At 43.0% G+C, this 22,123-nt stretch overlaps 1 protein-coding gene across 1 annotated transcript in view; it reads right to left on the bottom strand.

Moving 5' to 3' along the window:
* HORMAD1 (HORMA domain containing 1) overlaps window positions 1–22,123 on the bottom strand; it is a gene marked incomplete at its 5' end in the record, with an annotated part of 104,103 nt that overhangs the window by 27,752 nt on the left and 54,228 nt on the right. The window contains 2 exons of the mRNA XM_082275509.1: window positions 13,860–13,926; window positions 21,864–22,120. Of these exons, the coding sequence (XP_082131635.1) occupies window positions 13,860–13,926; window positions 21,864–22,120 (324 nt within the window). The remainder of the gene's footprint in view (window positions 1–13,859; window positions 13,927–21,863; window positions 22,121–22,123) is intronic.

Here is a 22,123-nt window from a genome sequence, read left to right as displayed (position 1 = left end):
TTCTCTCCCTCTTTAAGGTTAGGTTAGAAATATTAAAATTATATTTGCTTTAAGTTGCGTATGTCTAACATTAGGAAGAAATATGTCATTCTCATCTGACACTAAGGGCAATTCCCCAAGCGCAATTGCATTCTGCAAGTGGAATTGCTCCAAAGCTTAGTAAATGAGGGAGAGCTCTGCTGATTTTAGTTATCCAATGGGCAAGCAAAAATGCTGTTTTTTTATTTTATCTTTCTTGCATGTGATTGGGTATTCCTTGTAAAGTGAAGCTTTACCTCATTTATTAAGGTCTGGAGCAACTACACTTGCAGAGTGCAACTGCACTTGCAAAAGTGCAGTCTATTTGCATTTAAGTAAATCAACCCCTAAATTGGCAAGAGTTTAACTTTGGGTTGTCCATAGTTTGACAAGATAGCTAAAAACAATGGGGAGTCAGTAAACAGCTTGCCATCATGCCAATCGCAGGCCCACAGGAACAGCCAAAAATTGTTTGTTCAGCCTGGGCCACAACAATTGTGGTACACAGGTGATGCAGGAATTTTGGAAAACACACTGGAAAATAAGGATGGAAAATCTCTGAAAAGATTGATAGCTTTCATCATGCAAGTGAGCTGGTTATGGTTCTGTCTTTAGCACCTAAGCTTCCCAATTATTGTAAGAGACGCTCCAATCCAGCCTTTCTCAACTTTTTTACCCCAGTGGAACCCCTAAAATAATTGTCTTGGGGAACTCTTACTAACTGAGAAAATTTGAACAAATTAATGGACTTTATAGGCACTGAAGTACATTAGTTTTACAAAATGATAGTTTTTATTACAATATTGTTAAAATTCCAATACATTTAAAAACATACAATGGGCTTACTGCCCAAATTCACCTAGTATCAACTAAACACCATGACAAAACCCTGGAACTATGCAAGCACTATCAAATGGGAGGCCAATCAGCTACAGCTCAAGGAACCCCCTAGCAACCTCTGGAGGAACCCTAAGGTTCTATGGAATCCTGGTTGAGAATAGCTGCTCCAATCAATCATACCGCTATTATTTATTTATTTCTTTATATATTTTGCTAATTTTCACTTCCATAGGGATTTATGGAAAGGTTCTTTTTCCTGTGTCCATTTAAAACAACTGGAAAAACATGCATTGCTTTCCTACCATTCATGAAATACATGCTGCAATGCTTGTTAACGCATCTCCTTGCGAAAATAAAAACAGACAAATCCATAATGTTAGAGATTTGTATCAAATTATCATCTTAGATTACACTACAAACAAGAAGAGCATTCAATAAAAAAACTGTCTACATAGAAATAAAATTAACAGATGCTGGCAAGCTGACCGTTCAGCATAATGTTACATTAAAAGAGAACTCCAGGTTGCCTTTAACTTTAAATAGTTTGTTTGGGTCAGTTTAGATCAAACAAACGTTTTTGTATGGCAGAACGGTCTTGCCACTGGGGAAGCTGTAATAGACTCTAGTAGCTTGTGCTACATGCAGTAACCTGTTTTGCAGGGGTTCGGCAGGAACCAGCTGACTTTTGGTCCGTGTGTACAGCTCCTTATCTGACCCTCTGTCACAACACAATAGCTGAGCAGGGGAGATCATAACACTAACATTGGATGTGTTAGTACAGAGATCTGTACATTTTTTTTCATTCAGCCCACTGGGTTGAACAAGAAAAAACTTCCTGTGTATATCCAGCATAAGGCAGCCCATAGATGATTAAATTTTCACCTTAAAGAAGACATCCTCACCGGCCAGCATACAGCAATGTTGTTAGCACGTCGCTCCGCCCTACAGGTTTCGTCACAGGTAACGTTGTCCAGGGCATGGGTGCCATGCTGCGCCATCGCTGTATATGTACACAGTATCTGACCAAGCCTCGATCTGAGTCACAAGTCGGCCATTCAGAACTCTAACCAAGCCCCAGTAAGAAACTCATTAGCTCAAGGCTGGAACGCATTTAGAAAAGACGTTACCCAAGTGTCAAGGTCTTACCTTGTCCTCCTATTGCCATCCATCTTAGACATGTGCAGACTGCTGCCTCTCATAAACTCTGATTGTATCATCACTTGCCTGCTGCCTGGGTGTTGCACAGTGATGATGCTGCACACCTGACTATATCTATCACCTGATGGGTTACAGTCCTTGCTCTCGTGTTTGTGCTCCAAGGTGCATCTCTGCTAGCAGTCGTCTGTTCTCTGTGTTCCTCCGTGTATGACCTGGCTTGGTTGACGACTATCCTGGCTCTCGACCCACATTGATAGACGACCTTACATCTACAGACTACCCGCTTCTAGACTCGACCCCGGCTTGGATGACTACCCACTTCTGGACTTGACCCCGTTCCTGCTCTCACTTGCTCACTCTTGCTGTGTGTTTTTATTGTTGTTTGCTCCAATAAACTGCTTTATTTTACCTGCATCCCCATGTGGTCTGGTTTCCTGGCGCACTGACAGTACACGAGGGCCATGAATCCTGACGTTGTAGGTGCTCCTACGCTCCCTATGCTGGTTACCAGGCTAAATCAACATGATCACCTTTTGGGTCAGTTCGCTCAGGCATTGCAGACGTTGCTTGCACGCACACCGCACCTCACTCCTGGTGCTGCTAGGTGTGGTGGTTCCTCCTGTTGTTGCACCTGCTGCTGCTCCTGTTGCCGCTCCTGCAGTTGCTACCAGAGTGATGACAGGTTAAGCCCCCCTCCCGCAGCGCAATGGGGGTGAACCAAGTCAGTGTCGTGGCTTCCTAAACCAAGTGAGCATTTATTATGAGATGGTTCCTCAGGCGTTTCCCTCTGACAGGTGGGCTTCCTAATCTTGTTGCTCTCGGACAAGGCCTTGGCCTGGGCGAATCCCTCATGGGAGGGTAATAATCCTGTGATACTCGATTACCCCGAGTTTTATTGCCTCCTTTCATAGGGTATTCAATGTGCCTGCTCGCTCTGCCTCTGCTGCTAAGCTACTCCTGTCCATTCAACAGGGTATACGAACTGTTGCCGAGTATGCCATCGAATTTCGTACCCTGGCAGCAGAGGTGGGCTGGAATAATGAGGCTCTGATGGCTGTCTTCTCTCATGATCTCTCTGATGCATTGAAGAATGAGATTGCAGCCAAGTATCTCCCTGACGAGCTCAAAGCTCTCATTTCCTTCCTGATTTTGATTGATACCAGGCTCAGGGAGAAACAATAGTTTAAGGAGCGCCTGCGGAGACCTCCTACAAGATTGGCTTCTATGTTTTCTTTCACACCTATTCCTCCCTTACCTCTCATACCTCCTGGGGATGGTGCGTCTGGCTGTGAGCCCATACAGTTGGGGTTCATCTTTCAGAGGCTGAACGGGCCTTTAGGAGGAGAGAGGGCCGGTGCATGTATTGCAGTATTGGTGGGCATTTCCTGAAATCTTGTCCGACCTGTCCAGGAAACGTTCGCACCTAAGGTCCTGTCAGGGGCAGATCTTAGGTAGAATTTCCTCATTAATGGTTTCCCGGTAAGATAAACCGCTAATCACAGTTGTCCTCTCCTGGGCAGTGGGTTCGGTGGTTACTCAGACGTTGGTAGACTCCGGTGCTGGTGGTTATTTTATTGACAGTACGTTTGTTACTGCGAATTCCATACCCTTGAAGCCTCGTGTTTCTCCACTAGTTATCGAGGCCATAGATGACAGACCCCTGCAGCCGTCACAGGTTACCCACGAGACTGTTCCGGTTAATAGGGGCTGTTCACAGGGAGTCAACCTGTTTCCAGGTTATTTACTACTACGTTTTTTTCTGGTACCCTTGGCTTCAGAAACACAATCTGACCTTTGATTGGCAGTCGGTCCAGATCCTCTATTGGTCTCCACAGTGTGGCGTTGGTTGTATCGATGGGCCTGTTAAGGTACTTTGTACCTCCTCGGATTCAGTGTTACCTACTGAATATTGTGAGTATCAAGGTGTATTCGACAAGGTGAGTACTGTTACTCTTCCTCCTCATCGTCCGTACGATTGTGCTGTAGACTTGCAACCTGGTGCCATTCCCCCTTGTGGCAGGGTTTATCCTTTCCCGGTTGCGGAGAATAAGGCCACGGAGGAGTACATTGCGGATGCGCTTGCCCATGGGCACATTCGCAAGTCCACTTCTCCAGTGGGTGCCGGTTTTTTATTTGTGAAGAAAAAGGGGAGTGAGCTGAGACCTTGCATTGATTATAGGGGCCTCAATTGCATCACGGTCAAAAATGCATACCCGATTTTATTGATTACTAAATTGTTCGCCCGCCTCAAGGGAGCAACAGTCTTTACCAAGCTTGGCCTAAGGGCCACGTATCACCTCATAAAGATTAAGGAGGGTGAAAAGCGGAGGGCCGCGTTTAATACCATAACCGGTCATTATGAATCTCTGGTGATGCCCTTTTGCTTGTGCAACGCGCCCGCTGTCTTCCAGTGTTTTATTTTTTTTTAATAGCAATAGTGTTCTGATCCCATTATCTTTCCCCTCTCTTCCTGGAATAAATATTATCTGATCTGCATGGATCCAATCTGCCATTAAGTTTTTTAATCGAGTTGCTAACACTTTTGCGTATAGTTTTGTATCTGCATTCAACAGTGCCATTGGTCTGTAATTAGAGCATAGGGTTATGGCTTTCCCTTCTTTGGGTAATACCATTATATGAGCCTGCAGTGATTCTACTTTCATCTTCCCCCTTTCTCCTATCCCATTCATATTAGGGCTGCAACTAACGATTAATTTGTCTGTCTACTAATCTATTATTTTTACGATTAGTCGACTAATCTAACGATTATTTTTATTTTATTTTTTTGCTTAATTGAGTGTTTTTTTGATTAGCTAATTAATCCTGTAATTAATACAGACCCCTCAGTAAGCCCCCTCCCAGTACAGACCCCACAGTAAGCCCTCCCACCTAGTACAGACCACTTAGTAAGCCCCCCTCCCAGTGCAGACCCCTCAGTAAGCCCTTCCACCTAGTACAGACCACTTAGTAAGCCCCCCTCCCAGTGCAGACCCCTCAGTAAGCCCTTCCACCTAGTACAGACCACTTAGTAAGCCCCCCCTCCCAGTGCAGACCCCTCAGTAAGCCCTCCCACCTAGTACAGTATGTACTAGGTGGGAGGGCTTACTGAGGGGTCTGTACTGGGAGGGGGGCTTACTAAGTGGTGTGTACTAGGTGGGAGGGCTTACTGAGGGGTCTGTACTGGAAGGGGGGCTTACTAAGTGGTCTGTACTGTAAAGACCACTTAGTAAGCCCCCCTCCCAGTACACTAGTACAGACCACTCAGTAAGCCCTCCAACCTAGTACAAACCCCTTAGTAAGCCCCCCCCCCTCCCAGTGCAGACCCCTCAGTAAGCCCTCCCACCTAGTACATACTGTACTAGGTGGGAGGGCGTACTGAGGGGTCTGCACTGGGAGGGGGGGCTTACTAAGGGGTCTGTACTAGGTGGGAGGGCTTACTGAGGGGTCTGTACTGGGAGGGGGGCTTACTAAGTGGTCTGTACTGTACAGACCACTTAGTAAGCCCCCTCCCAGTACAGACCCCCCAGTAAGCCCTCCCACCTAGTACAGGCCATTACAAGCCGCCACAGTACAGTACAAGCCGGTGTAGTGCCGCACATGTGACATCTCTTAAGTAGCTGGGTGATCGGGGAGGATGGCGTTGCGGCAGAAGCTGTGGCGGAGTACAGGGGTGCTGGAGACGGTCAGCTCTCACCTCTTGTCTCCGACATCGGTGTGGACGGAGCCCGGCGGGGGAATTTCAAGCGGCGTGGCGGCCGGCCAGGGGGCGTGTGACGTCACGCGTTGACGCGTCGACGCTTTTCACGCACGTCGACGATTTTTTGTAGTCGACGTAGTCGACTACGTCGTGGCAGCCCTAATTCATATATGTGCAAAGTTTTGGGACTAATATTTCCTTGAACCTCCTGTAGTAACAGGTAGTATACCCGTCCGGTCCTAGGCTTTTCCCAGTCGGAGATTATTTTAATTCCCTACATTATCTCCTTCTGAGAGAATGGTGTCTCTAAATCTGATAATATGTCAGTTGCTAATTTAGGTAGTTTTGATTATTTTATATATTTTTATATCCTTTGTTTTCTGTATTGTTCTGCTTCAAGTGATTTCTTTTGCCGTACTGTATATAAAGTGTTATAGTAACTTTGAAATGCTTTAGCTATTTCTGTTGTTGAATGGACCATTACCCCCTTATTATTTTTTATTTTTTCTATATAGTTGTTCGATATTTTGCTCTTTAATATTCTTGCTTAATATTTTCCTGGTTTATTTCCCCATTTATATCTTTACCTAGTGACTCTATTGAAACTATATCTAGTCTCTTCCTCCAGTAACTCCTTCAGTTTATCTCTTTTTAATACTATGGCTTTTTTGTATCCAGCCCTCCAAGCTCTTTTTATGTTTTTGTTCTAGCTCATGTATCTCTGTTATTAATCTATTTATATAGGTAGTTATTTCCTTTTTTTTCCTAGAGCCTATTGAGATAAGTATTCCTCTAATATATGTTTTATAAGCCTCCCATGCCGTTGCTTTGGAGATATCTTTTCATTTATTCTCCAGATGTTTATCTTTCTCTGAGACCCTGGAAGTTTTATTTCCATAGTAATTGGGCCATGATCAGATATGGTCATTGTCCCTATTGATGTACTAATAACTGCTTCTACTGGCCTGTGTTCAATCATTTTATAATCTAGTCTTGAGAACATAGGGTGCACTGAGGAATGGAAGGAATAATCCTTCTCCTCAGGATGTTGGATTCTCCAAGCATCTATCAGTTGGCAATGAAAAAGCTTGTTCCTTACCATCCTGAGTTGATGTCCTCCCATCACCCGTGCACTCGACGTACAGACCAGAGTTGGATCCATGTAGAAATTGAAATCACCGGCAAGAAACAAATTACCTTTTTTAAAGAAAGTCAGCTTATCTAATATTTTTCTCAAGTACTCTCTCAGATTTTAATTTGGGCAATAAATGTTTGCCAGAGTACAGTCCATACCCTGTAGTTGTCCCTTCCTCAGTGATCACATGATCCAGAGCTGGTAGTGTGGGATCCCGGTCATGGGGACACTGCAAGTGGCTGTCACTTTGATCACGTGACTGAGAGCCAATACTACCAGCTCCCAATCACATGATCATTGTGTCAACCAGTCACAGTGATCACATGACCAGGAAGGCCTCTCTGCTCCAGGGCAATTCTCAGGCAAAGCAAATAAAGATAAATACGGACACCAATTTAAATCTTTTATAGGTCTGTTCTACTACTGACATCTCTTTCCTAAGAGGGGGAGAAGGAAGCTAACGAGCGGGCAAATAGAGCACAACCCTGAGGTAAAGGAGTAGAGGGCAGAGAGAGCCCATGGGGATACTTTTCATCTACCATAAGATGGTCAGACCAACATCACGCCAAGGGTAGAGGAAGAGAGAGAGTGGATGAGAAGGGAGAGGTTTGGCGGGAGGGGAAAACAATGCTGTGCTAACTCCACGGCAATATTTGTCGATGTCGCCTCTCCTACTGAACTTAGTATTAAACCCTTGCAGAGGTGTTTTAGAGGATGCCTCCATTCCCTCACTCGGCTTAGGCTGGGTGGAGAAAGGAGAGGCAATAAACTGCAAGAGACGAGAGGGGAAGGAGAGACAACATAAACTCTCTAAAATTACTGACATATAATGTCAGAGGATTAAACACTGTTAAAATAGAAAAAAATAACTGCGCCTACAGAATTAAGGAGCAACAATATGCGTGACAACACAAATAAACAGTAAGAAAGAAAAAAAAAATAAATCAATACAATCACAAAAATGTGAATTTCAATAAATAATATAGTGAAAAACGTCCGTAACTCATCGATATGAAACGCTAGTGAAGTGAAAAAATATCTTCAAACGTAATCCTCCCGCAAATATGTGATTATCATCACCCAAAGTGAAGTTCCTTCCACCAAATTAAGATGGCCTCTTACCATAACAAGGAAACCTGTAAATGTCAGAAACACCTGTGGTGTAACCCCACCAGGACTTCTACTGAGTTGAGGAGACACGGATAGAGATCCTAAGGTTGATGTCCACACATCCACCCCTGAACTTAGAGATGTCGTTCCCCATAAAGAAATTATAATAATCGCCGAGTCGCGACGTGCTGATGTCACCACGTACAGTGTCCCGGAAGGACGGAAGTGTATGAAGTGTCGGCCGGCATTTATTACTATTTTAAATGTACATCTTTCTACATCTGCTGTAAGTGCAATTTTATATTCTCCACAATAAATATTGAGGTTTTACACTATGGCGAATATTATAATTTCTTTATGGGGAACGACATCTCTATAAGTGCGGAAGTAGACGTGTTAACATCAACCTTAGGATCACTATTTGCGTCTCCTCAACTCAGTAGAGGCCCTGGTGGGATTACACCACAGGTGTTGCTTACCTTTACAGGTCTCCTTGTTATGGTAAGAGGCCATCTTAATTTGGTGGAAGGAACTTCACTTTGGGTGACGATAATCAAATATTTGCTAGAGGATTATGTTTGAAGATATATTTTCACTTCACTGTTGTTTCATATCGATAAGATACTAATAGTGACTTTTTTCACTATAATATTTACTGAAATTCACATTTTATGATTGTATTTATTTATTTAGCGGAACCTTTTTTTTTCTTAGAGGATTAAACATGCCAACTAAAAGACAAAGTAATAGAAGAGCTTAGACGTAATTCTGCCGGCATAGTTTTTTACCGGAGACATATATTGCACAAGACACAAATGTGAAAATATATTCAAAATATTATCCGATATGGTATTACGGAGACTCAACAACCAACAGAGCATAGAGGGTAGCAATCGGTCTACGTAAAGACGTGAGGTTTTCCCTTGAGGAAGGATTGCTTGACCCAGAGGGTCGATACATTTTCCTGAAGGGACAACTACAGGGTATGAACTATACTCTGGCAAATGTTTATTGCCCAAGTAAAAATCTGAGAGGGTACCTGAGAAAAATATTAGACAAGCTGACTTCCTTTAAAAAAGGGAATTTGTTTTTAGCAGGGGATCTCAACTTCAAAATGGATTTGACTCTGGATTGTACGTCGAGTGCACGGGAGATGGGAGGACATCAACTCAGGATGGTAAGGAACAAGCTTTTTCACTGTGAATTGGTAGACGCTTGGAGAATCCAACATCCTGGGGTGAAGGATTATTCCTTACATTCCCCAGTGTACTCTATGTACTAAAGAATATATTATATAATGATAGAACACAGGTAATAGAAGCAGTTGTTAGTACATCAATAGGGACAATGACCATATCTGACCATGCCCCAATTATTATGAAAATAAAACTAACAGGGTCTCAGAGAAAAAAAAAATACCTGGAGAATAAATAAAGATCGGATACAGGATGAGGAAATAGGAAAAAGTATAGAGAAAGAACTGGAAAAATATTTTTTAGAGAATGAAACCCCAAATATCTCTGTAGCTACGACATGGGAGGTCCATAAAACATATATAAGAGGAATACTTATCTCAATGGGCTCCAGGAATAAAAAAAGGAAGAACTATACAAATAAACAGATTAATAACAGAGATACATGAGCTAGAACAGAAACAAAAAAAAAGCATGGAGGAAGGGATACAAAAAATCCTAGTATTAAAAAGAGATAAACTGAGGGAATTGCTGGAGGAAGAGACTAGACGTAGATTGAACAGAGTTGCTAGGGAAAGATATAAATGGGGAAATAAACCAGGAAAAGATTTAGCAAGAATATTAAAGAGTAAAAAATCTACATAGAAAAAAGTACAAATAATAAGGGGGAAATGGTTCAATCAACAACAGAAGTAGCTAAAACATTTCAAAGTTACTATACCACTCTATATACTCTATGGCAAAAGGAATCACCGGAAGCAGAACAATACAGAAAACAAAAGATCCAAAAATACATAAAGGAATCAAAATTACCTAAATTAGCAATTGATAAATTATCAGCACTAGAGACACCAATCTTTTAGAAGGGGATAATGGAGGCACTAAAAAATTCCCCGACTGGGAAAAGCCCAGGCCTGGATGGATATACTACTCGTTATTATAGGAGGTTGAAGGAAATATTAGTCCTAAAACTTTACACATACAGTATATGAAAGGATAAGAGAAAGGTGGAAGATGAGAGTCCCATAACGGTACTACCTAAATATGGGAAAGATGCAACCCTATGTTCCAGCCCTCTTGCTGTCAATAGATGCTGAGAAAGCTTTTGACAGGGTGGGCTGGGAGTTTATGGTCGAAACAATAAAGGACTTAGGTATCAACCCAAGGATGACCCAATGGAAAGAGCATTGTACAGGAACCCAACAGCATTGGTAAAGGTGAATGGTTCATCAATTATGTCTTTTGTGATATGTTGCAGCAATGCATGGTAGTCTATTTGGATGACATCTTGATTTACTCGGACTCCATTGAATATACTACCTGGATGTCAGACGGCGCTGCAACGGTTACGTGAGAATGGGCTTCTCTGTAAGCTTGAGAAATGTGAATTCCACCTGTCTCAGGTTGCCTTCTTGGGCTACATCATTTCTGCTGAAGGTTTCTCCATGGACCCTCAGAAGGTTTCGGCTGTTCTAAATCGGCCTCGCCCCAGTGGTCTCCGTTCCATTCAGTGTTTCCTTGGGTTTGCCAACTACTATCGGAAATTTATCAGGAACTTTTCCTCTTTGGCCAAACCTATCTCAGATCTGACCAAGAAGAGCAGCGATTCCCACAATTGGACGCCTGCTGCCATCCAAGCATTTAATTCCCTCAAGTGTGCTTTCGCTTCGGCTCCCATTCTGTCTCATCCCAATCCTGGTTTTCCCTTTGTCCTAGAGGCAGATGCATCTGAGACAGGAGTAGGCATCCTCCTGTCTCAACGTCGGACACCTGATGGACCCTTACTTCCTTGGGTTCTACTCGAAGAAACTGTCTCCACCTGAATGCAATTACAAGATTGGAGTCAGAGAGCTCTTGGCCATTATCCTGGCTCTCAAAGAGTGGAGACACTTGCTCGAAGGTTCGGTGGTTCCAGTTCTCATTCTCCCCGATCATAAGAATCTGACATCTCTCAGAGGCCAAGAGGCTCACAACCAGTCAGGCCAGATGGGCCTTATTCTTGTCTCGTTTTAACTATGTGGTCTCCTATTTGCCCGGCTCCAAGAATGTTAAGGCTGATGCCTTGTCTCGCCAGTATTCTGAGTTGTCGGCACGGAGTCCTCCAGATGTCATGGGCTATTTTCCATCAGTTCTGGGGGCCATCTCTCTGGGCTGCTTGTTTGGTTTGTGCCCAGAACAAATCTACTTGGCACCTTCCCTTGAGCATATTGCATCCCATTCCCAATGGGGAGCATCCCTGCTCTCCCCTGACCATGGATTTTATTGTGTAACATCCCGCGTCTCGAGGTTACACGATTATCCTCATTGTTGTCAACCGGTTCTCCAAAATGTGCCACTGGGTTCAGTTTAAGCGGCTGCCTACCGCTCAGGAACTTAGCTCAGTGTTTGCCGTGGAGGTCTTCCGTTTACACGGGTTGCCTAAGGAGATTGTCTCCCACTGTGGGAGCCAGTTTGTCTCCAGGTTCTGGGGCGCCTTTTGCTCCCAGTTGGGTATTCGAGTCTCCTTCTCCTCGGCCTACCATCCGAAGTCCAATGAGCGTTCCACCCAAGCTCTGGAGCAATTTCTCAGCTGATTTATCTCTGACCATCAGGACAATTGGGTTGATCTGCTACCCTGGGCGGAGTTTGCCAGGAACTCTACCATCAACTTGTCTTTCGGAATGTCTCCATTCATGGCCAATTATGGGTTCCAACCCGCTGTGTTGACTGAGTCGTTCTTGCCACAAGATATCCCAGCTGTGGAGGATCATCTTCGTGCCCTCTGTTCCTCTTGGGTGCAGAGTCTTTAAGGGTCTGCACAGCGTCAGAAGCTTCAGGCAGACTGGAGACGTTTATCTGCTCCTTCGTACCAGGTCAGGGAGAGGGTGTGGTTATCGACCCATAATCTCAAGCTCAGGGTGCCTACTGCAAAACTGGCACCCAATTTTTTTGGGCCTTTTAGCATCCTCAGTAAGGTAAACCCAGTGGCCTTTGCCCTTGGTCTTCCCCTTGGCATGCGTATTCCCAATGTCTTTATTAAACCAATGGTTTTGCACTTTTGAAACCTCTGGTTTGTAATCGCTATACTTCTTCACTTCCTCGCCCTCATCCCATTCCTGTGGGCAATCATGAGGAGTATAAGATTAGCCGCATCTTCAATTCTTGTCTGTTCTGAGGTCAGGTTCAATACCTGGTGCACTGGAAGGGTTATGGTCCTAAGGAGCATTCCTGGGTTCCCTCCACTGATGTTCATGCTCCCGCTCTTCTCCGCGCTTTCCATGCTTGCTTTCCTCAGAAACCGTTTTTTTGCTCCACGGAGGAGGGGCCGTTGGGAGGAGGGTACTGTCAAGGTCTTACCTTGCCCTCTTGTTGGCAGCCATCTTGGACATGTGCAGACTGCTGCCTCTTATAAACTCTGATTGCATTATCATTTGAATGTTGCCTGGGTGTTGCACAGTGATGATGCTGCACACCCGACTATCTATTACCTGATGGGTTGCAGTTCTTGCCCTTGTGTTTGTGCTCGAAGGTACATCTCTCCTAGCAGTATTCTATTCTCCATGTTCCTCCGTGTATGACCTGGCTTGGCTGACGACTCTCCTTGCTCTCGACTCCGGATCGGCAGATGACCTGGGATTGGCAGACGACCCGCTTCTGGACTTGACCCCGGCTTGTTCCTGCTCTCACTTCCTCACTCTTGCTGTGCGTTTATTGTTGTTTGCTCCAATAAACTGCTTTATTTTACCTGCAACCCCCTGTGGTCTGGTTTCCTGGCACCCTGACACCAAACTTCACACGCATCTAATTACATGATTACATACATAATTACAGTACATGGTTATATCACATAAATACATTAGAGGCAATGTGCCTCTAATCAAAACACGACAGAATGAATACAACAACACTCATTTAACCAAATGGGTGTGATCAAAAATGAATCTGTTAGATGAACATTATGGGGTCAAACATAACCAGAAGTCCCATTGAATAGCTTATGGGGCCCCCAGGCCGTATATAATTAGAATGCCATCTAGTGGTCAAAATATAATATGGCATGATCCTAACATAAAACAATATTGCAATAACGTACTAAGTGAAAATATACAGTATATAAAAAATTACACATATATGAAGGAATAATTTATTTTTTATTTATGGATATACATGATTTATGATTGTCATTCTGCAAAAATTTAAAATAAAGACTATTAAAAAAAAGGTATTGTTGAGTAAGTTACTGCATAACCAAACTTTAAAATTTGGTCTTGTCACAAAGGTTTCAGTTACCCCTCAACCTAAACGGGTTAAGCTAATTGAACATTCACTTTACTGAGGTCTCTGTTCCTTTAGTAAATCCACACTAACACTCCTATTGTATCTCCCTAAACGTTCTATAATTACAAAAAAAAAGCAGGCAACTCTTTGTTTCAAATGGGGTTGCCTCCTGCGCTATATTTTACTGGTCCAGCCACTAAAAAAAGACTTTCTACTTATAGTAAAGAGATGATAAGACTGGTGGCATCTTTAGTTAGAGATAAAGAACAGCTTTAGAAAAGCACAGTGCACAAAGTGAGTCCAGGTTTAGCTTTGCTCTAATTTCACATGTCCTGTCTATGTCTTCACAAATAAGATACCCTTTATAAAAGAAGTAGTAAATACAACTAGATATACTAATACAAGGTCAGCAGTGAGTTCCCATATTTCTAACCTGTGCCGCATTTCTTACCTTCCACATGCAAAGATGAAACGTCCTTCTTCTGTACATCAGCTTGATAATCACGCAGCTGCTCATCCTTCATAAAGGTAAATAGAAAAGAGAGCCGTTTATTCTTCCTGCAACAGATTTCATTTCTGCCTATTGATTTTGTTTTTTTTTGTGTAGTAGAACGGAATGAGCTTCAGAAATCTAATTTCCAGACAGCACCAGGAAGATAATAACTAGGTTTCAGCATTTACGAGGTAAATCATAGAAATGCAGCTTTTAATAAATGTGCCCCTCAGTTAAGATACAATGGATAAATTCAGTACATTATTAAACATAAGACTGCATAGAAAGTCTGATTGAATTAAATAAGCAGCAAAAAAGAAATGGTATTTGTTCATCTTAGTGCAATGTAAGAATAAGTAAACGGCAGCATTTAGCGTCAAGTTTATTGTTGTATAGTTTATGTTCTTTTTCTACTAAGAATAGATCATACCAGTAATACAACATTCAGAATGTCTGAGGGATACTATTAATGATTGCCTTGCTTAACCCCTTCTGGACCGGAAGGATTTGCCCCCTTAATGACCAGGCCATTTTTTGCGATTCGGCACTGCGTTACTTTAACGGACAATTGCGCGGTCTTGCGACGCTGTACCCATATAAAATTGATGTCCTTTTTTTCTCACCAATAGAGCTTTCTTTTGGTGGTATTTGATCACCTGTGGGATTTTTTTTTTGTGCGCTATAAAAAAAAAAAGAGCGACAATTCTGAAAAAAAAAAAAAAAAAAACAATATTTTTCACTTTCTGCTACTGTATATAACACTCCCAAAAAAAAAATAAAAAATGTAAAAATCAAAATTTTTTAACATTTTAGGCCAATTTGTTTTCTGCTTTTTGGTAAAAAAAAAATCGCAATAAGCATATTTTGTTTGGTTTGCACAAAAGTTATCGCGTCTACTAACTACGGGAAAGATTTATGTCATTTTTATTGTTTTTATGTTTTTTTTTTAATAGTAATGGTGGCGATCTGCGGTTTTTAGTAGGACTGTGACATTGCGGCAGACAGATTGGACCCCTAACTTACATTTTTGACACTTTTGGGGGGACCAGTGACATTACTACAGTAATCAGTACTAAAAATATGCACTGTTACTGAAATAATGACACTGGAAGGGAAGGGGTTAACCCAGGGGCGATCAAAGGGTTAAATGTGTACCTAGGGGCGTGTTTCTAACTGTATGGGGGTTGGCTTTGTGAAATGACCATAGAGACCTGTGATCCTATATAGAAGGATCACAGGAGATCTGTGATCATTCCAGAGAGAAGACCGGTCAGCTTTGTTTACAACAGCTGCCCGTCCTTCTCTCTCAGTGGGGAACGATCGCGGATGTCAGGCGGCAATTGGAGGCGCCTGCCCCATGCACCAGAGTCCCCGCTGACGAATGTGGGCGAAAGCGCGCAGCTGGCGGCGTGCGCTCGCCCCCCTAGCTGCAGGCGCGCGACCGACGTATACCTACTGCGGTTCGCGCAGGAGGGCCAGCCTGCCGCAGTATTTCTGCGGCGGGCGGCAGGTCGTTAAGCGGTTAAAGTGCACCTACAGCCTAATACCCAATTTCACCCATTCTTCACCTCATTCCCTGAAATCAGAAAATGTTACCCTAACGCCAACTAAAACTTTTTTCCACTTTGTGTCCTGCAGAAGCTGTCCTGTAGAAGTGGCTGATATAGAGTTTGGAACAAACCATATATTACTACCAGGGGTGCTTACAGCTTTTATTCATATGGTGTAAACCTTTTTTCCAAATAAAAACAAAACCTGCCACTGTAACTGCTTAACCACTTCAGCTCTGGAAGGTTTTGCCCCCATCATGACCAGGCCATTTTTTGCTATTTGGCACTGCGCTACTATAAATGGCAATTGATTGGTCATGCAACACTGAACAAAAATGAAATGTCTATAATTTCTTTTGACACAAATAGAGCTTTCTTTTGGTGGTATTTGATCAGCACTGGGTTTTTGATTTTTTGTGATATAAATAAAAAATAATGAAAATTTGAAAAAAAAAAAAAAATGTAACTTTCTGCTATAAAACACATCCAATAAAAATGTTTTAAAAAATCAAATTTCTTCAAAAATCTTGGCCAAAAGATATTCTGCTACATTTGTGATTAAAAAAAAATAATCCCAATAGGCGTGTATTGATTGGTTTGCGTGAAAGTTATTTATAGCGCCTACAAACTATGGTATATATATATATATATATATATACATGTATGTATATATATATATACTGGAATTTTCTTTTTGTTTTTACTACTTATGGCGGGGATCAGCGACTTATAATGGGACTGCGATAGTGTAGCGAGCAATCTTACACTAACTGATGCTGGGGGGAACTGACAAATTGCCACTGACATCAGTTACATTAAAGAGGAAGTAAAGTCTTCCGTTTTTTTTTTTTCTTGTCTGCAACGTGAATGCATAATGAGCTAGTATACAACCACATTACAGTATGTGACAATTACCTGCAAACGAAGCCTGCGTTGTCCCCGCTGGTGGCCGCGTCCATCTTCCTTCTGGTTCTGCGGACTCCGGCTGTATTACTGGCTGGAGCCGTGTTACGTCATTCCCACACATGCGCGCGGGTGCCGCCAGTCATGGCACAGGGCTCTGAAGAAACGGCATGGGCGGCCATTTCTTCAGAGCGTATGCGCCGAAGACTTCATTGGCTGCAAGCAATGTAAATATCTTCTAAACGGTTCACCGTCACTTTTCACTGTTTATGGGACTTTTTTACACACCTTTTATTGTTATTATTATTTTTTCATATTCATCATCTATGTTTATTATACATGGTAATATTCATTTATTTTGCAATTTATATTAGCGCTGCACTACTTTTTATTTAAAGATGATGGCTACAAGGAAAAAAGCCTTCTGGGTGAGAGTAGAGAGAAAAATGTCTCTAATGGGTTCAAACAGCAGCTTCTGAAATCAGAGAGAACCAGATTCAGATCTTACAGAGTCACAGGGGTATGGACATGAGGAAACCACAGGGGAGACTTCCTGCACAAAGGTCTCAATAGAAGACTGAGAGGCAAATGTCTATGAAACAGAATGTAAAGTGCAGACACTTGATCTTTGATGGTGCTGAGACCAAAACAATGGCCAGACCCAACTGTAGGAAGAAGTTGGTTTTGTCCCATGGAGAAACTCCTGGAGTGAAAGCTCCTAAACTCACAAAAAGTGAAAAATGCCTTCACATCCAATTATAAACCATGCCAGAAGTGGATTTTCTAGCCTTAAGCATGGTAGGAATGAGACTCAGAGGTGCCCCTGTCCCTTAGAATCTGAGTTTCAATGACTATTCATTTCAAGTCAGCAACCGAGAAGCAGGATGGCAAATTGGACCTTGGGACAATAAATATGAACATTCTGGCAGGGCCCAGAATGCATCCGCTTGAAGTCTAACTACATATGCCTGGGCCAATACTAGAAAATGAAGATCACTGGAATGCCCATCATCATCATCCTCCAAAACAGATGAAGAAACATTTTCAGGCGAGGAAAGTCATAGTTCTACGTGTACTGATGCCAGTGAGCTACCATTGCATCCACTGCTTCCCCCCACCTGTGACACAGATACTGGAACACTTTTGGATGTATAGACCACTATCCTTCTGCCAGACACTGGCAGCTGGGGAAATCTGCCTGCCAATTGTCTATTGCCTGCAAGATTTCTTGTTCCTCCCTGATGGTTAATGTATGCAAACAGCATGGCATTATCCAACTGCATCCGGATTAGATGACCCTCAAACAGGTTGGTCAAACACTGAAGGGACAGCAAATTGCCCAACGTTCCAAGATATTTATTCGATTTGAGACTTGAGATTTGATTCTTCTGACAGCTAAGTTCCCTGTACCGACAAAGTGCCCGGGACTTTCTCCCAGCCCAAAAGGCTAAGGCCCATCATAAAAAACTTCCAAAAGACTTAAAGTAGGACTTCCCTGACTACAGAGCTGGATTCTTGAGCCCCTAAGCCAGGGATAGCCTTGTCATTGATATTGGCCTGTCCAGAGAAATTGAAAATGGAAAAAGGGTTCACTACAAAGGAAGCTTCAGTCAGTCCCAAGTCTCTCATGCAGAAGCAGAAAGTGAGACAGTTTGTCCCCATTCACACTAGCGCGACTTGTCAGGCGACTTGGTCGCCTGACAAGTCGCGGTGGGTCGCCTGCCATTGATTAGCACAGGACCCGTTCTAATAGGAGCAACACAAGTCGCTCCGACTTAGAAAAAGGGTCCTGTACTACTTTGGGGCGACCTGGAGGCGACTTGCATTGACTTCAATGATATGAAGTCTGTGCATGTCGCGCCGTGCTTCACAGGTCGCCCCAGCAAGTAGCGCCGCCCCTGTGTGAACGGGGTCTTACTGGACTGAGATCAGAAAGTCCGTAGCCTTTTCTAAGGAAGGAATACTCTAGTTGTTTCCAGGAACTGACCCAGATACTCCAAGCAATATGTTGGTTCCAGCAACAATGTCTGAAGAGTCAGGACTCATCTCTGTAATGTTCAGACAGTAAGAGATACATTATCCAAAAGAGACTTTACCAACTGTTCCCATGACAGGAGGTGGTCTAAGTAGCACAGCACCTTGGTGAACTCCGGAGGTGGAGAAAGGAAGCTAAAGGCCAGAACCATAAATTGGTATTGAAGTGAACCCACAACAAAGTGCATAAATGATTAGTTAACTAAAAAGAAGGGCACATACAAGTCCACAGAAGCCAGAAAGAATCTCTGATGAAGGGAAGTGATGACAGACCTGGTATATTTAATCTAAAACATTTGGGTACCGGTCTGAACATTCAGTACTTTGATGTTCAAGATGGGACGACTACCATATTGGGTTTGGGAAGATAAACAGGTTGGAGTAAAACCCTTGAAACTGTTCTTCCGCAAGGTCTGGGCCATAGACACCCTAATGCAAAAGACTAGAAGGGGCCCAATCGAGATCTGCTAACCTGTGTGGAAATACAGAACGATTAGAAGTAGAAAATGAAGAGGGAACAGAAAATGAAACTCGGGTTTCCCAGCCCTTGGAAACAGACTCCTTCACCCAAGCATCTGAAATGTAAGCTATTCAACTGTCTGCAAAGGCCAACAGATGTCCACCCCCCCCCCCCCTTACTGTGGAAAGTAGGAGCACACCTTTATGTTGCAGAAGCTTTATTTCATGATTTGGCAAACTTGGAATGGCAAACGTTGTTGGTGGACAGGGAGCCAAGCTTAGATAGCTTAAACGCTGAAGTTCAAAGAGTACTGAAACGAAAATGACGCTTCTTGATAGGCAGAGAGGAAGATGGATTCACGGCGTGCTTAGGAAAGATGGGTGCTTGTGCCACCAGTAGCATCCTTGGTGATACTATCAAGATCTTGTCTGAAGAGGTGTTGTTCCTCGAAGAGAGAGCCTCAATTGGGCACATGGACCTGGACTATTTACCTGTTTGTGTTCCACCTTCTAAATATATATATTGAGTAGGTCCCCCTCTTTCTGCCTAAACAGCCCTGACACATTGAGGCGTAAACTCCATCAGACCTCTGAAGGTACGCTGTGGTGTCTGACACCCAGCAATCAGTAGCAGATCACTGCCTCCGCCGGTATTCCTTCTTCCCATAGTGCATCCTTGTACCATCTCTTTCTCAGGTAAGCAAAGCACACGCACCTGACCATCCACATGATGTAAAAGGAAAACGTGATTCATCAGACCAGGTCTCCTTCTTCCATTGCTCCGTGGTCCATTCTTGATGCTCATGTGCCCACTGTAGGCGGCTTTGGCTGTGACACGGGTCCACAGTCTTTGGCTACACAGCCTTATACGCAACAAACTGCGATGCAGCTGTGGTAATTTCGTCAATGAAAATATTTCTGTCATCGTTTTCGTCATTTGCATGCTTTCAGCGACGAAATTGAAATGAAAATAAAATAAAAACGCAGTCTCCCATCAATCCTTTCCCTTTCCGATGCAGTTCCACACATTGCAGTACACTCATTCACACTATCTTTTTGGTGCCCTCTGCTGGTCTTTTCTAAATTGGCAACACAATTCTATCTTCCCCCGCTCGTCAGCGGGAAAGCCGATGCAGCGGGCAGGCGGCTCCGAATGCCGCCTGACACCCGTGATCGTTCCCCGCTGAGAGAGAAGAATGGTCAGCTGTTGTTAACACAGCTGACCGTTCTTCTCCCTGGAATGATCATAGAGCTCCTGTGATCCTGCTATATAGGATCACATAGTGGATAGGAAAGCTGCGCTCAGTGATACAAATAAATTGAGTCCAAAAAAGTCCCAAAATTCAGTGTTGAAATATGAACTGATCAAATAAGGGTCCAAACTTTCATGTGAAGATCCACAGAAGTAGATTACATATGAATTCACTGCTTACCAGATGTAGCAGCAAATTAGGCCTAATTTGCTGCTACATCTGGTAAGCAGTGAATTCATATGTAATCTACTTCTGTGGATCTTCACATGAAAGTTTGGACCCTTATTTGATCAGTTCATATTTCAACACTGAATTTTGGGACTTTTTTGGACTCAATTTATTCGTATCACTGAGCGCAGCTTTCCTATCCACTATATTATTTGATGTTTGTCACATATTAAGTTGCTGCTTTTTTATTTTGATATTTAGCGCAGTTTCTCCCCTTTCTTTTATATAGGATCACATATCTCTATGGTCATTTCAGAAGCCACACCCCCCCACAGTTAGAATCACTCCCCTAGGCTTACATTTATTAACCCCTTGATCACCCATAATGTTACCCCTTCCCTGCCAGTGTCATTATTACAGTAACAGTGCATATATTTAGCACTGATTACTGTAGTAATGTCACTGGTCCCCCCAAAAGTGCCAAAAATGTCAGTTAGGGGTCTGATCTGTCCGCCGCAATGTCGCAGTCCCGCAAAAAATCGCAGATTGCCACCGTTACAAATATAAAAAAAAAAACAAAAAACAATAAAAATGAATCTTTCCCGTAGTTAGTAGACGCAATAACTTTTGCGCAAACCAATCAAAATACCCTTATTGCAATTTTTTTTACCAAACATATGTAGCAGAAAACAAATTTGCCTAAGGGCTCTTTCAGACGGCCGCTCCGCTGCTTTTGGCTGCTGCGGGACTTTTTTTTTTTTTTTTTCCACGGAGCGGATGACATTTGTGTCATCCGCTCCGTATGCCCGCATACCATCCCATCCGTTTGCGGATGATATGCGGACATAATGTAAGTCTATGGCATTGCGGATGTCAGCAGATGACACCGCTGACATCCGATTTTCCTTCCTTTCCGTTTTTTGAACGGATGAAAAAAATAGGTTTCTGTTCCGTTCCAAAAAACGGAACAGAACTGAAAGGAGGAAAATCGGATGTCAGCGCATGGTATTCCGCTGACATTCGCAGTGCCATTGACTTACATTATGTCCGCAAATCATCCGCAAAAAAATAGGATGATTTGCGGACAAGCGGAGCGGCCGTGTGAAAGAGCCCTAAAACGTTAAAAAATTTTGATTTTTACATTTTTTTTTTTTTGGGAATGTTATATAGCAGAATGTGAAAAATATTGTTTTTTTTCCAAAATTGTTGCTGATCAAATACAACCAAAAGAAAGCTCTTTTGTGGGAAAAAAGGAGATCAATTTTATCTTTATTTGGGTACAGCGTCACACGGCCGCGCAATTGTCCGTTAAAATAATGCAGTGCCAAATCACAAAATAGGGCCTGGTCAGGAAGGTGGGGAAATCCTTCCGGTCTAAAAGTGGTTAAAAAAAAATTCCAACAAGAAAAGGAAGAATCCTTCGAAATGGTCCACTGCAGATCAGCAGCACGCATGAAGACTCACGTGTAGAAACCATGTTGTTTAAATCCCTCAAAGATATACAGTGAATAGCCAGTGCTATCGCTTCCTCCCAATTCCTAGTGAACAACCCTTTCAATCAAACAGATTTATAGATCTCTCTCTAATAATCTTACAGTGAGAGTACAGTCAGGGAGCTGTGCTTCATCAACATCCAGCTTGATAGCTTGTGTAGGCGTTTTACTCCCTGACTCCTTCAATATGCTTTTTCCAACGTTTTCCATTCTTTCTTTTTCTGTAGTGACCCTGACTTTAAGAGCATGAAAAGGCGTGGCAACTTCACCAACACTGAGGTACATGGGTTCCCCTTCGAACATTATGCCATCGCAGCTTCCTTCTTTGAAGCCTGGAGGCTGGTACTCCACTGGAGTAACTG

This window comes from Pelophylax lessonae (assembly GCF_965119305.1).
Source record: "Pelophylax lessonae genome assembly, chromosome: 13".
NCBI lineage: Eukaryota > Metazoa > Chordata > Amphibia > Anura > Ranidae > Pelophylax > Pelophylax lessonae.
This window is presented reverse-complemented; position numbering and strand designations above follow the sequence as displayed.